Source organism: Phasianus colchicus, chromosome 10 (genome assembly GCF_987193195.1).
Source record: "Phasianus colchicus chromosome 10, bPhaCol1.hap1.1, whole genome shotgun sequence".
NCBI lineage: Eukaryota > Metazoa > Chordata > Aves > Galliformes > Phasianidae > Phasianus > Phasianus colchicus.
The window spans coordinates 13,536,190-13,550,242 of record NC_143445.1 but is presented as its reverse complement, the minus strand read 5'-3'; the positions used below and the strand labels follow the sequence as shown (position 1 = coordinate 13,550,242).

At 45.0% G+C, this 14,053-nt stretch overlaps 2 protein-coding genes across 6 annotated transcripts in view; both read right to left on the bottom strand.

The window, feature by feature from the left end:
* XXYLT1 (xyloside xylosyltransferase 1) overlaps positions 1–5,211 on the bottom strand; it is a 36,247-nt gene extending 31,036 nt beyond the window's left edge. Inside the window, exons 1-2 of one of the 2 annotated variants that reach the window (XM_031596246.2) lie at positions 4,762–5,211; positions 632–779 (exon numbers count right to left, since the gene is read on the bottom strand). In XM_031596246.2, the coding sequence (XP_031452106.1) occupies positions 632–779; positions 4,762–5,175 (562 nt within the window). In that variant the 5' untranslated portion in view covers positions 5,176–5,211. Of the gene's footprint in view, positions 1–631; positions 780–1,105; positions 1,704–4,761 lie in introns of those variants that run through there. The other variant, XM_090147369.1, reaches the window with a different exon arrangement.
* A 1,535-nt stretch (positions 5,212–6,746) lies between these two features.
* Positions 6,747–14,053, bottom strand: part of ACAP2 (ArfGAP with coiled-coil, ankyrin repeat and PH domains 2) — a 57,186-nt gene continuing 49,879 nt past the window's right edge. For all 4 annotated transcript variants that reach the window (XM_090147367.1, XM_031596248.2, XM_031596249.2 and 1 more), the window contains 3 exons: positions 13,890–14,000; positions 13,556–13,617; positions 6,747–8,700 (listed from right to left, as the gene is read on the bottom strand). In XM_090147367.1, the coding sequence (XP_090003493.1) occupies positions 8,597–8,700; positions 13,556–13,617; positions 13,890–14,000 (277 nt within the window). In that variant the 3' untranslated portion in view covers positions 6,747–8,596. The remainder of the gene's footprint in view (positions 8,701–13,555; positions 13,618–13,889; positions 14,001–14,053) is intronic.

Genomic DNA, 14,053 nt, shown 5'->3' with positions numbered 1-14,053 from the left:
CCCAGCCCTGACCTCAGTGTAAGAAAAACAATCCTGACCTACAAAATGGGAGAGAAGGGAAAGGCAGCAGAACTGCTGACTGATCCAAGACTACAGAGCACGTAGGTCTTGGGAGAAATAACTGCACACAGCTGGGGAGGAAAGTGGGGCAACTGAGCCAAGCTCCCTTTGCCAGGTGCCTCATTTTCTTGCAGATTTACTGTTGTTTCCTCACTCAATAAAAGTGAAGACACAATAAGGAAAGTTAAGTGATCAGTGGCTGTTAACCAGCAAAAGCCTCCTAAGAGCTCATCAAAGCCACAGGAAGGGAAGGTACGCTCAGTAACCGCACTGCTGACACTGGCGAGCAGGCAGCACCCTCACTGTGCTGCAGCACGTGGCACCTCTTTCTGCTGACACACCAAGGGGAAGGGAGGTTGTAAAAACACACATACAAATACACAGCTGCATGTGGCTCCAGTCCTGCCTTCTCTAACGTCTTGAGGTGTGAGGGCAGCACTAACCTGCTGTATGGCACAGAAACCTCCTGCCATCCCCCAGTGACTTAGCCTCTTTTCATAGATGTCTGTTAACTCTGCATTTCACATAGCACACGCACACAGGCTGTGCTTGCAGCTCAGCTGGGGCTTACCTTTGGGCATGATCCGATGCATTGCGACAGACAAGAAGAAAATCGAGTCGCTGTAGTAGGTTCCTGATCCAGCACTGAAGTGTTTCTGCATGGCTTCAACGATTGGAAACAGCTTCTCAGTCAGCTCACTGACGTCGTGGATTATCACCTAGGAGAGACAGCAGGAGCACCGCTCAGCCCTGACACCCAGCCACCCCCAGCCTCAGCTCAGCACGCAGGTGGGAGGCTGCAAAGCCCCAGTGCAGCTTGCTGCCATTCCAATGTGCACAACCTGCCACAGCAGGCAGCTAGGTGCAGTGGGGACGGGAGGATTTTTATGGCCACACCGTAAATGTGAGGCAGGCATGGAGAGGCTCCATCAAATCTGTTCAAGTGATATTTTCTCGCAGCCTCTGGTCCCAGCTGCTGACTCCGCAGAAATGTAACCACATATCTGGCCTCCATATGGAGTCAATCAGGGAGATGACAGCTCACCCCAGGCTTTGGCATCCTGCAGCTCTGAGGCAAGCCAGCCCACGTCACGCACCCTGAGGACCGAGACTTGTTCCCTGTCACAAAGGCAGGCTGTGACACGGCCAGGAACCGAGCCCGGATTTCCTGAACCTCAGCCCAGCAGTGAAGAAAACTGCACAGCACGTCTCCACTGGGGCTGGGAGGGACAGGAGGGCAGGACATGGCAGGCTGGGAAAAATCCAGACGTTGAGCAGTTACTGCAGAGCTGAATATCCCTTCTAGCGAGAGCTCCTCCATGCTGTGACAAGCAGCCAAGGGACTGGATGTCCTGTGCCATGCTGGGGCCAGGTGGTAGCACTGCTATGGCCAGAACCAGGATCTGAGGGCACACGGACCTATGGCACTCCATTACAGCCTGTGTTGTGTTAGGACACTCGACAGGATACAAAGCGACAAACAAAACCAAACCTTTGCACTCTGACTACAAATATCCAAACCAAAAACCTCGGCAGCTCACTGCACTTAGTTTTCAGGAGTCACTTGAAAACTCAGCAGTGAGGCAAACCACATCTGCTCCAGCCAGGATCAACTGTAAATAAACTGTCAGCTAATGAAATTTTACAAGCTTATAATTAATTTCAGCCCAAGTCAGATGAACGGGAACTTTCTTGTGGGCTGATGCTCATTATTACGCGCACAGAATGATGCAGGTCACTGAATCACACCAGATAACTGGAGGAACTTCCAGTGTAATGAACAGACCCAAGGGATGTGACCCTGGTGCAGATTAGAGAGTTCAGCAACTCTGAGTTGCAGACTTGAGGTCATGCTGCCTTCTTCAGGCAGGAGAAAGCAGGAAAATTCTAGCAGAAACTGAACACAGGTGAGGACACAACACAGCACCAGTGTTTTATTTCTGTTGAGGGATGCTGAGATACTTCCCTTAGCTGGCCCTGCCAGCCCCATGATCCACATAGCTCCCTTCCAAACTAAGTTATTAAATGATTCTATGGTTCTGCTCCTTTTCCCTAATAAAACTTCATCTGGCTGAAAGCTAGGAAGAGTGCACTATACATGTAAATACATAAGTTAGAGTATTGCTTTTTTCTTTTATTTCAAATCCTCAAAATCAACCACTGCAGCCTGAGCTAGTGTGGCAGCCGTGCTGTGCATGAGATGCAGCAGGGATGCAGCTCTGATACCAAGAGGCTGGTGCAGCAGCAGGAAGCTGCCCGGAGCTTTGTCCTTCCACACTTCATTGCTGAAATTGTTGCCCTGATCACAAGTCAGTTACCAGGAGCATCTCACCCAGGACACGATGCCTTGGCAGAGGAAACCAGCTGTTCCCTCAGCAGCAGCACTAGGATTGCTGCAGAAACACACAGCACAGTGCCATGGTGCTGGCTCCCCAAGGAAGCTGCCATGCTTCAATCTTCTCCCACCTAAGGAGATGACAGACAGCATAGCAGGGGTGAAAAAAGTGAGTTCAACCCAGTTCACACCTCTGAAATGAGCAGAGGAGTGCCAAGCACCAGGGGACAAAACTGTGGGAAAAGCACTTCTGAAACTCCAGACACAGCAATGTGTCTTCCCTCTGCTTCCAAAGAAAACAGTGGAAAATGTGTTCCTCTTGCCCATCCTTTGGTGAAGCACTTCTGCAAAGCAAACTCCTGACACTAGGAATCTTCGTTCTGCAGCACTGCAGAGGGCTCTCCTCTCCCCTCACTCGAGCACAGCCTGTTTATCTGTTACTAATTTTGTGCTTCACTATTTATTTGTGGAGCAGCTTTCAGTAATTCCCTGTAGCTAAATCTGAGTGAGTTCATTGAGGACATCAAGAAAACTAAGTTCTGTGGGCTTCCTATGGGTTTCCTACACAAACACATTTTATAAACACATCTCACTCTGAGAAAGGACCTCTTCAATTGGTTCACCAGTAAACAACTGCCATACACTCAGTTTCACTTTTTGCTTCCCTCCTTCTGGTGCGAGGCACCTTTGCAGCAAGCCCATAAGAGCAGGGTGACGGCAGCTTGGTGGTGTGTGCCGGACCACAGAGGATAAGGAGAAGAGCTCAGGCTTCCCCCACAGCCCCGCTGTGGTTCCCAAAGGCCCTCACCGGGGCGGCTGATAACCACATGCCACAGAGGGGATGGAGCTGTGAACACAGGGCTGGGCCTGCCCAAGTGAGAAGCGCTGACTTGTAGAAGCCAGAGCGAGGCTTCCTGAAAGCCAGCCCTTGGGACTGTGCTGAGGGGCTCCAGCCTCCTTCTAGAGCAGCTGCTGGGGGCTCCAGATCTCCTGCAGCTGAATTGCATAGGCAGAAAAGTAGTGGTCCCAGGAGAGGGCTTTAAAAATTAGCTTGGGAAGGGCGTGGTTTGGCACTGTGTGGTACCCATGGAGGGAACCACCTAAACAAGTCACTGAGTGTAGCAAATCCTAAGGGCAGGCGCTGCTCAGGGCGCACAGGGCATAGCACAGGCCAATGCTGCTGGCAGAGCACAGCTGGGCAGGCTGCGAGCCCTTTGTGCAGCAGTGCTGCTCGTTTGCCACTCGTGGCTCCATGCAGCGCCGTGCTGTGGAGCTCCAGCTCCATCTGCCGGCACGGCTCGCATCTGGGACACATCAGCATGCAGCCGGCGCTCCCAAGGCAATTCAGACCGCAGGCCCGGTGACACCATGCCATCATGATCTGAGGATTTGGGACAGCAGAGGCCTGCCCTCAGTGCAGCACAAAGAGTCCTGTGCAGATACTGTTCTGCACACGCTGCTGTGTGCACCCCAAAGCCCCCCTGCTCTCGCTGTCTGCGCACTGTGGGATGCTGCTGCACTCTCCAGAGAGCTTTGTAAGTGCCCGAAGTTGCAAATATGCCCACGGAGTGATGAGAGCTGGCCCAATACCTTCCCCAAGGGAAGGTTCTCTGATTCCTTCACTCTAGCAGAGATTCTACCTGATTCCACCTCTGCTGGGAGGGCCAGGCAACGACAGCTCCAAAACCCCAGTGCTCCCCACAAAGTAGAAGCACAGCTCGGGGCTCAGCAGCCCTGCCCTGCAGCTCCAGCTGCCCTCCAGGCACCCAGCAGGCCTCAGCTCCGCACCCGCTCTAGGAAAGCTACATTAAGAGCAGGAAAGCACCCTGCGAGCACCTGAGGGAAGCCAGGAGAGGCCTGAGGGCAGAGATGGTTACTGCTGGAGCCCCCAGGAGTGCACTGAGAGTCTGCCTTCTTCAGAATTGCAGCAGCACACAAGAGCTGCAAGCTACACTGGTGTTTCCTGCTGCTGTGTCCTGCCGGCTTGTCACTGCCAGCGCCCGGGGAGCTGCCGGCACCGAGGGCACAGCTGCACGTGTAGGAGCTGACATGGAGGCTGGCTGTGCCAGCAGCTCCTGCCTACAGCCGGGTAACAGCGACCGTACCGCAGTGCTAAGCGCCTGACCGAGCGCTGTTAGGAAACGGGATTATTTACCGAGAAATACTTTGTACGAACAACACTGAGGTTACATCCGCGGATACACCGCAGGCTCTTCCAGCAGAGTTCAGCTAACATTAAAGGAAACGCAGGAGCGCTCCGGGCAGCTCACGTCCGGCAGGCGCGCAGCTGCAGCGGGGCGGGCACGGGGCGGGGACCCCGGCCGCCCCTCCCTCCCCTCCCCTCCTCTCCTTCCCCCCCGCCGCACCTGGTGCCGGAAGGCGGCGCCGCGCATCGCGTCCCGCAGCAGCTCCTCGCCGATGCTCCTACTGGCGCTGTCGGTGACGAGGTGGAGGTGCAGCCCGTCCCCGCGGCGCAGCCGCCCGTGGCGCAGCAGGGAGCGCAGCGCGGCCTGGCCCTTACCGCGCAGCGCGGGGCTGCGCTCCGCCTTGGTGAACATCATCAGGAGGTGCAGCGCCCGGCCCGCCTCTCCTCCCGCCGCCGTCCTCTCGCGCCGGGCCGGGCCGGGCGGCGTGGCGGGCGGCGCGGCGGCCCGCGTGGCGCGGAGGCGGCGGGTGGCGCTCGAGAAAGTCTCCCCGCCGCCGCCCAGGTAGTAGAAGGCGCACACGGCCAGGGCTGCCGCCAGCGCCAGCGCGCACGGCTGCGAGCGCGCCCAGCCCATCCCGCCGCTACCCGCCGCCCGCCGCCATGCTGCGGCCCCGCCCCGCGCTGGGAGGCGGCGCCGGGGGCGCGGAACGGCCCCAACAAAGCGCGGCGCGGGGCGGCCGCCCGGCTGCGAGCATCGCGGCCCCTGCTGGGCTCGGTCCCCTTCTCTCTTTTTCTTCGGTGATGCAAAGTTCTCCTTGGTAGGGCAGTAATTCGGGTAACGTCTATTGAGGTCGCTGCGAGGCGGGGGAGTTCTCCTTTCCTAGGGGAGGTGCTGACGTGTGGAAGGTCAGGTTGCATTTTCTGAAACTACTTCAGCTCAGCTTGTAAATGTAAAACACGCGACTCCAGGGAGCGAAAAAAGCACCGTTAATACAGGATCCCGTAACACAGCCAAGGGATGACACGCGGCCTCGAAGCCCTGAAGGCTACAAGCCAAAGCCGCTGAAATGAGGGCAAAGCCCACCGCAATGCCAGCGAGCACTTGGGTCAGGCCCGAATGGGGAGGAGGCTGAAGGCTTCCAGCACACCAACCAGCAACAGAAATGTGCTCAGACTGCAGCAGGGCAGCCTGCAGAAGCAGGCAGGATGTCTGCAACCCACCGCCTTCACCCGAAGTTAAGGGAGCCCAGTATGTCTAATACCATTCAGCAGCATTATGCAGAAAGAGAATTTATAAGTTTGTTTACATGCGTTGTACCAACATTAACAAAACATGAAGCTGTATGACAATCAAAACAATACGGATCACTAAGGAGACACCATAGACACCATCCTCACATGCAACGTAAGGAAATTATACCTCTAAAATTAAGATGCATTAGAATATGTGCTCATTCTTAGAGAGAAACATGAACTGAAATCGAAGTTTTCCGTATCATGCTAACCAGCAGGTGAACCCTACAGTCTACCACTGAAGTTCTGTTCAGATTTATATTGTTATAAAAATAAAAGTTTCCTAGAATTACTGAACAGAACATCAGCACTCAAGCCTGAACTCAAGGAAATCCAGACCTGAGCACGGGAGTTAATCATGCTTTCTCTTACTGGGGACTGAATCCTGCATGTATGTATTGCACCTGACCTGAAAAATGTCACTTATACTGGACTTTCTAGTGTACCAAAAAAGATCAGGGAACAAGGCTGCTAGATCAGAAGTGCTGCACCTAATCCCTGATCCACTGAAACTCCAAATCTCCTAAAAAATAGTCATATGACCTAAAGATCAGGTATGTTTCTAGCCCTCTAGCATGAACAGTCTGATACTGCTTTCCAGAGTCAGAATGCAAATTGATCTGCAGAGCTACAGGGAAGAAGCTTTAGTTGACAGGAAATTATCCTGCAAAGTTTGACAGATTTTTGTGGCTGGGAAGAAAGATACCTGTGTGGGTTGGGTGTCTCAGCAGCAAGGAGTGAGACAGAGATTATTGCCACTAAGCTGTAAAGAGCTTTGCTTTACAGTCACACTGCACACTGCCTGTCCGGCAGCAGAGGACACACATCTTTAGAAAAAAGAAATCTATGTGTGAAGTGTACACTATACATAGCCATATCTTACATGGTCTGTCTGTACATGGGGCATTTCACTTCCTCTAAAATCTACTAACAAAACATCCACTACTGTTAAATACAGATCAGAAAGTATAATATCATTTCATAAACAATTATTTAAAAAGGTTATGAATCATCTATAAGCAGTAATTTCTATTAAGTTGCTTATTATTCAACTAAACTCACCCTTGAAGTGGGCAGAATCTGCTTTTCCTAGCATAATTTCACCACACATGAAGCAAAAACCGTTTTTAAGATTCTTTTGCTTGGAAAACTTACTGCTCACTTTTCAGATGTTATTCACTTTGCATCAAGAATCATTCAGATTAAATGCATGGCTATACATTTTCTGCAAAATAATATATATGTGAAAAGCCTTGTTAAATATTAGCACGCTAGGAAGTTTAACTTTACCATAACCTACAAAAATTCTTTGCCCGATTTTGGTTATTAAGCAACTTGGAGAAAACCCCATTCATTTCCTGCATATACAGAAGGTTAGCATAGTGCTGTGGCTAACAGGACTACAAAAAACACACAAGGATGTAACTAAAAATTCTCCTCAAGTTTTTCTTGGGACAAATAAAGCATAAAGAACTGCGCTGACTGCTTTATGGCTTCAAGTGACAATGATCTAGGCACTACCTAACCTGACACATAAGCACATTCCTACAGACACCATTTATGCATGCACATCAGCAGAGTGGAGCTCACTGAAAAAAGCAAACTGTTTGTGCTGCTGCCCTCAGTACAACTGCAGACTGCACTCATTTGTTTCTTTGCAAGAATGTGCAGCAAAATTCCTAGATTTCCTTCTGCAAATGTTAGCTTAGACATGTAAATAAAATCTGCAAAAACGTGTATATTACACCATGCTTGATTTACCTGAATTTAGGATGGCTGTTTTACAATATGGAGTTTTATATACAGAGTTTAGGGCTAGCAGTGAGAACAGCAGAGGTGACAAACAGCCTTTGCGTGATTGTTCTGCACAAACACTTTCAGCTTTCTGTTTTTTACTTTAATGTCTCAATTTTCGTGTCTGGATATCAAAATACTGACAAAACCCACATAATGTCCAGCAGGATTACATTTATTTTTCCTCATGAAAGGTTCCAAGTGCTCATTTAAAAGTTACTTCCTTCACAGCAAGTCTTAATTTTAGAAAGGGAAATAAAAAAGAAAAAAGAAAAACATAAACTACTCTTAGAAATTTGGTCCTTCGGGATATACACCTACTGTGACTGACCTGCAGTCACCAGCATAAAGGCCAGCCTGGTGTTAAAGCTTCCACTGCCAAAGAGCTTGAAAAAGAGAAAAGCTCCCACACCTTGTTAATAACAGCCTGCCTCTAACCAGTTTCAGCACAGGAACAAGAGAATCCTGTAAGTTACAGGCCCACAGGCAGAAGGACGATTCAGCAAGTCATTACCTGATTTCCCTTCCAAACAGTCCAAGAAAATGCAACCTAGACCTTCTTGTCAGAGGTGCATCTTTATGGCAATAGTGAGACAGGTGACAGCAGAGGATACCGACAAGCAAAGCTGATCCAAACCCTCGGTCACCATCTGCAACACACACAGCTGTGCTCTGCTAACTTCACATACGAGTCACAGACGAACATGGTACTTGCTAACAGGTACTATTTCTATACTGAGCTAGCAGGTATTCCTTTTTTTTTTTTTTTAATAATAAACATATTTTTCAGCTGCTGAGGTATATGTACTGTACAACATAAAAACCTGTATACAATTCCCCAGCTACCGCAATCTACAGCTACATTTAGAGTGGTCATTTTATCCAAACTAACAAAACACGTATAATTCATTCTGTTAACGCAAAGACGACTTGCACTACAAGGAGCAGGTTCTTTTCCTTCTTGACACTTAAGGCTTCTGGGAATCTGACTGCTGGAAACGGTTTAGCTTCTCTGGATTATTTGATGCCATTTGAGAAAAGTCACGAAAAATGTCCTGATAAATTTCATCTCCTAAAAGAAGAGAAGAAAGGAAACAGTTCATTATCACAAATGTTTGAAACATCACCCATCACTACACAAATGCCCTACCATGCTACCAATCACTGTAAAAACATATATTAATGGTGTAAGGACTGCTTATAGATGGAATGATGCTGATGTGAACTCTGAGACTGTTTAACTGCATGCACGTTCTGTAGAAGCAAATTAAACAAAGCCAAACTATACCTGAAATAGTACTTCAAAGGCAGCCGCACAGAGGAAAGTCCAGAGTTAGAAAGGAAAAGTGCAAGCATTTTAAAGCAATGTAAAACAAAAAGTGTTTATTAGCTATCGAAGAACAAAAGTCATTTTTGAAAGGACGTGTTAACCAAGACTCTGCTCAGGAAGTTAGAATTACGGCGTAAATGAAGCTTTGCTGGGAAACAGGCCAGAAGTCTAACAGCCAGACAGAACTCTCCATCAAAGAATTAGCAAGCAATACTATAAAAAGCAATCCTGAATAATTAGTTGTTGGTCATAAAAGCTTTTCAACTACTACTTAAGCAAGTATAAATTTTTACTGCATCATTGGACATCCATTATATCCTCTAGGTTTATCTCTAAAAGTAACAATACCTTCCTTAAACATTTTTCAGTGTTTCTTATCTTCACCCTTTGTGTTTAAGAACAACCTGACAACAAGCACAGCTCTATTCCAGAGTAAGGCAAGGCAGTGATTTGCACCTGCTCTGTCTTCCCATCTTTCTCCAAACTGGAAAATCACATTCAAGAGAAATTACTTCTTGATTCATTGCCAGGTCATTCTTCTACCATTTTAAAGTGGTTTGTTTTCCATCTGCTGCAATATTTTGGGCCTTGAGTTCTCATTTCATTTGAAAACATTAACCACACCCCATTGACTTCAAAGGGAACTAAATGTGTAAAGCATTCAACCCAGTCAGGAAATATTCAGCCATCCAGATTTTCCTGTCTTCCCACAGCAGATGACCGCATGGGACAAAATCTCAGCATTACTGTTCCCTGCTGACAACTTGATTAATAATACGACAAAGAAATCAACCTAACAATATCTATTATCACATAGGTTGAATGTGATTCTCAGCCCCTCCTTTTCCCCTCCCCTCCCTTCCCCTCCTACAACAGCAGGACTGCACAGGAATCACCATTTCACCTCTTCTTTCAAAAGGACAGTTTTAAAAAGGATTTACTGTGTGAGAAGTTACACTGCTCTGTTTTCCATCTTTTTAATACACATTTCCAGTATCAGAACCATTCTACATTTCAAATACTGGAGATGAGGATGCATCAATTGAAAACACTTTCAGAAGTGCTAACTGACCTTCTGCAAATACTTCACGCAGTACGTGGGGTTACACAGAAGTGTAGTGACAGTTCTGTGCAGACTTTAAAGGACAAATAAATTCTGCACTACTCTGCTAGGAAGCTCTCATTCTAGGGAAATCTCTTTTGGTTTTCAGGTTTAGGTTCAAGTACGTTCTAGAGATGAAACAGGCACACAACACACTTTATCACAAGTTTCTGGTAACTGCTTGCAATGGAGAATAAGCACAGAACGAAAGAAGTTGCAAGATCCATCCTAAGACTAGGTTTGAGGAGCACAAATCAGAATCAAACTAGTATGATGCAAGAAATGAGGCTTTTAATACAGACATGGGTTCCATTTGTGAACTACTACTGCAGTTCAAGTAGCCATATTTAGTTCTCTTAAACAAACTTGAAAGAAAAAAGCTATTTTTGTAAGATATGTTGTGGCTCTGATTTTTACTATATTACATAACAAAAATATTACATACAAAAATAGAGTAAAATAAAGCGCCCCTTTAGTTTGTATGCTGCATTAAAATATTTAATGCTGTAAACCTTATTCTTTTAAAATCTTAAAGTTTAATTCTGGAAATCCTCTTTCCAAGCAATGTTTTCACTAAAGTGCAGATTTTATGTACAAAAATACTGAAACACTTCTTTACCATTTAACACCAGAGTAAATTAAAAGGCACACATGATACATTCAAGAAAAGACAGGAAGAAAGAGTAGCAGTTCTAATATCAAATAGTTAGCAGACATACTGCAGCACCAGAAGATGAGCACTCAAGTATCATATGAGAATCAGTACGATGGTGCGTATGGCTTCTACATTTGGCTCATTTCAGCTAGTTCCCACTCTAAGAATATTATTCTGGAAGACCAACTATACCTTGCAAAGCAACACAGACATTCCCTAAGTAGCTCAAACCAGCCAAGTATATTAAAATCAGAAATGCTGACACTATCAGCTATGTTAGTAATTGCTTCTCAACTGCACTACTGAAGCAGAGGAATATGCAGTCTGCTTCGTTGTGATGACAAACTCTTACATTGATGTTTACCCTCCCATATATTATATGTATATCCCATATATGAGATATGTATATCCCATGTATACATATCTCCCAGCAAATGTACAATCCTCATCTTTTAGAAACACAATTTTGGAAAAGAGGAGTTCTAAAATAAGCGTAGCGCAGATACTTAAGCATGTCTGTGTAGTGAAAAAGACCTGCTTTGTCTATGGCCAAGTAAGGGGAACATCCATCAAAACGATTCAACTAGATGATTCTGGAAGGTCCCTTCCAACTGAACTACTCTATTCTAACAGCAGAGAGGGGTTTTGTGCTTACGCTTGCACAGTTTCACAATCCTAGCAGGCTAGCAGACATCAACATTTAAAACACTCAAATACTTATTCAGCTTTCTAGGAAACTTCAGCAGGTAAAGTACTGCTGTATCCAAAGAGACAGTCAGATCTTCTGGCCTGGACACTGCCCTGTACAGTTCCTGGTCAGAGTTATAACAGCTACTCTAATGCCACCCTCCCTCTGATTCGGGGCAAGCTTTATGCCTTGTGCTGGCTCCACTTTCCAAGATCAATCTTGCCCCTTCACAGTTATCAGAGATTGTCTACACAAAAATGTCTGGACCAGATTGCATTGGCTGCAGTTTCCAGATTCTACTGTACTGTTAAGAAGGCCCAGGTATCTTTGATAAAAGATGTACCAAGCTTTTTGTTTTCTCTACTTATTTGAAGAATCTGTCTAGACCATTTTTAAGCAATATAACAGGGAAAACAGACTTCCCTCATCTTCAGTTTAAAGACATGGACATTCATGCTTTCATGTGACAGAATTTCTTATGAATTCAGCCAAAGTAAGTAAGGAAGTAAGTATTGTAATATTTAGGAACCAACTTAGGCTTTTGTACAAACACAGAAATACACTTTCTGTTTTCTAATAGTTTTAGATTTTTTCATGTCAATTAAATGATCCAGAGTGTTCATTTATGACCTAAAGCATAACTTTTGAATCAAAGTTATCACCTCCCCTAAAAGAAATGCATTTCACTATTTGAAACCAGTAGTTATTATTTTTAACACTTAAAAAAAGAAGTAGGAAAATCACAACTACTCCAGTAGTTGTTACCTCCAGCCTGTCAGTGAAGTAGCATGCATGTGAAGTAGCATGCTTGACATCAGAAAACAGCCTCAAATTCAATGTGAGCCAACAGGCAATAGATTCTTTCTTTCACATATGTAACCGCTACATTTTGGGTGGAGGATTCTTCTGTATTATGCTCATAATTGAGTACTTATTTCTAATTCATTTGTTGCTCCTCCAAAGAGAGCACGTAAATGTCTGAGTGATCTTCACTACTTTCATTGTTTTAATTCAAATTTCCTAGGAGTTTTGTTTAAAGATAAATTTGTAACACAACCATTCTTCAGGAGAAGCTTTATGAAATATAGAAGTTCTGTTCATTTGATACCATCCGTTTGGGTTACTGGACACTCAACAAGGCCCCTTGAGTATATCCCAGCCCCAAACTGCTAAGAGGCATAAGCACACAGTCCTTATGAATCACTGACAAATATAAAGGCTTGATGGGCAGTGAGCCAAGATTACCTGGCACTCAGCCTTAAAAAGGTTTTTCTTTCACTACTGCTGGGGATAGCATATTTTTATGATTGCCTTGAATAACCTGACAATTAACTATACATTCATTATTGATATTTGCATGAAATTAAATTAGGTTCCTATGGAAGCATATTGGCTTGAGGAAGCAGAGGAAATGGCTTGCATAAATGTCATATCAGAACATGTTATAAACTGGGACAGAATGCCTGAGAATAAGTTGCACATACTCATTAAATAATGTTATTTTCTGGTATGAGTGGACTCAAATGCCTGATACATATACTTTAAAAAACCGAATGCATACAAAAATACATAATTAAGAATGAATGTCTTGTTTAAGATTTTAACTAAAAATATTTTTTAAAAGGAAGAAATAATACTTTCAGAATTGCTTGGAGATATTTTGAAATATTTGATACACATTTTTACATTGGCGTAGAATTTTTTTTCTTAAAAAAAATTAAGAAAAAAAAAAGAGGTCCATTCTAAAGGAAGAAGAATGGTATCTTGTACTAAGATGAACTTCTCAAGTGTCTCTGAGCAACCTGGCCTATAAGGCTGCCACTCTGTGTCAGATAAATCCTAACATTACATCAGTTTCAGAGAAATGTCAGTAGGAGAAAACCGAACAACCAGCAGCAAAAAAGATTGGTAAGAGTTGTACTAACAAACTACCATAACTATGTGCTTTAAACACTTTCCTTTTAGGTCTCCTAAATAATCTGACAAAGCTGCACCATAATGAAGCTTTAACATGTAGATACTGTTAAAAAAAAATATTGTACCAAGTTATCTTAAATTTTCTTCAGACCCTAAGAATCTAGCTGTAAACTGATAAATTCCTGAATACATTTCTTGTACTGCATCTCAGTATGGTTATTAGTAGAGTATTGACCTGGCTGTCCATAGAGCCCTTCTGATTCACGCATTTCTTCATTCATCCTTGCTAAACGCAACCTGTGATGTGGGAAACAGAAAAAGAACAATGTCACTTGTAAAGCAGTGAAAAAAGGCTGCCATTCCAAGACCTACAGCGTGCTCTTGAACCTCATAGTGAGGTCATCTACGTTCAGTGCTCTCAGTTTTATTTTGCTCTCCCTGTTTTTATGTACATTTGACATAACATGTATTTTGTATTTTGACATGTAATTTTGATATAAAATGCATTTTAAAATAGAAGCAGTATGGAAAACTTAGACACCTCATTAGAAATGAAACAAAGAACTTACAATGTTACAATATCTGCATTTGCAGCCTCTACAGCTATACTCAGTGGATCTTTCCCATCTTCATCAGTAGCATGCTGGTTTGCTCCTCGTTTTAGGAATAAACACACTTGCCTGTTTAGAGATATAATTTAAGAATAATTTCCGTCACAATAAAGGAAAAAAAG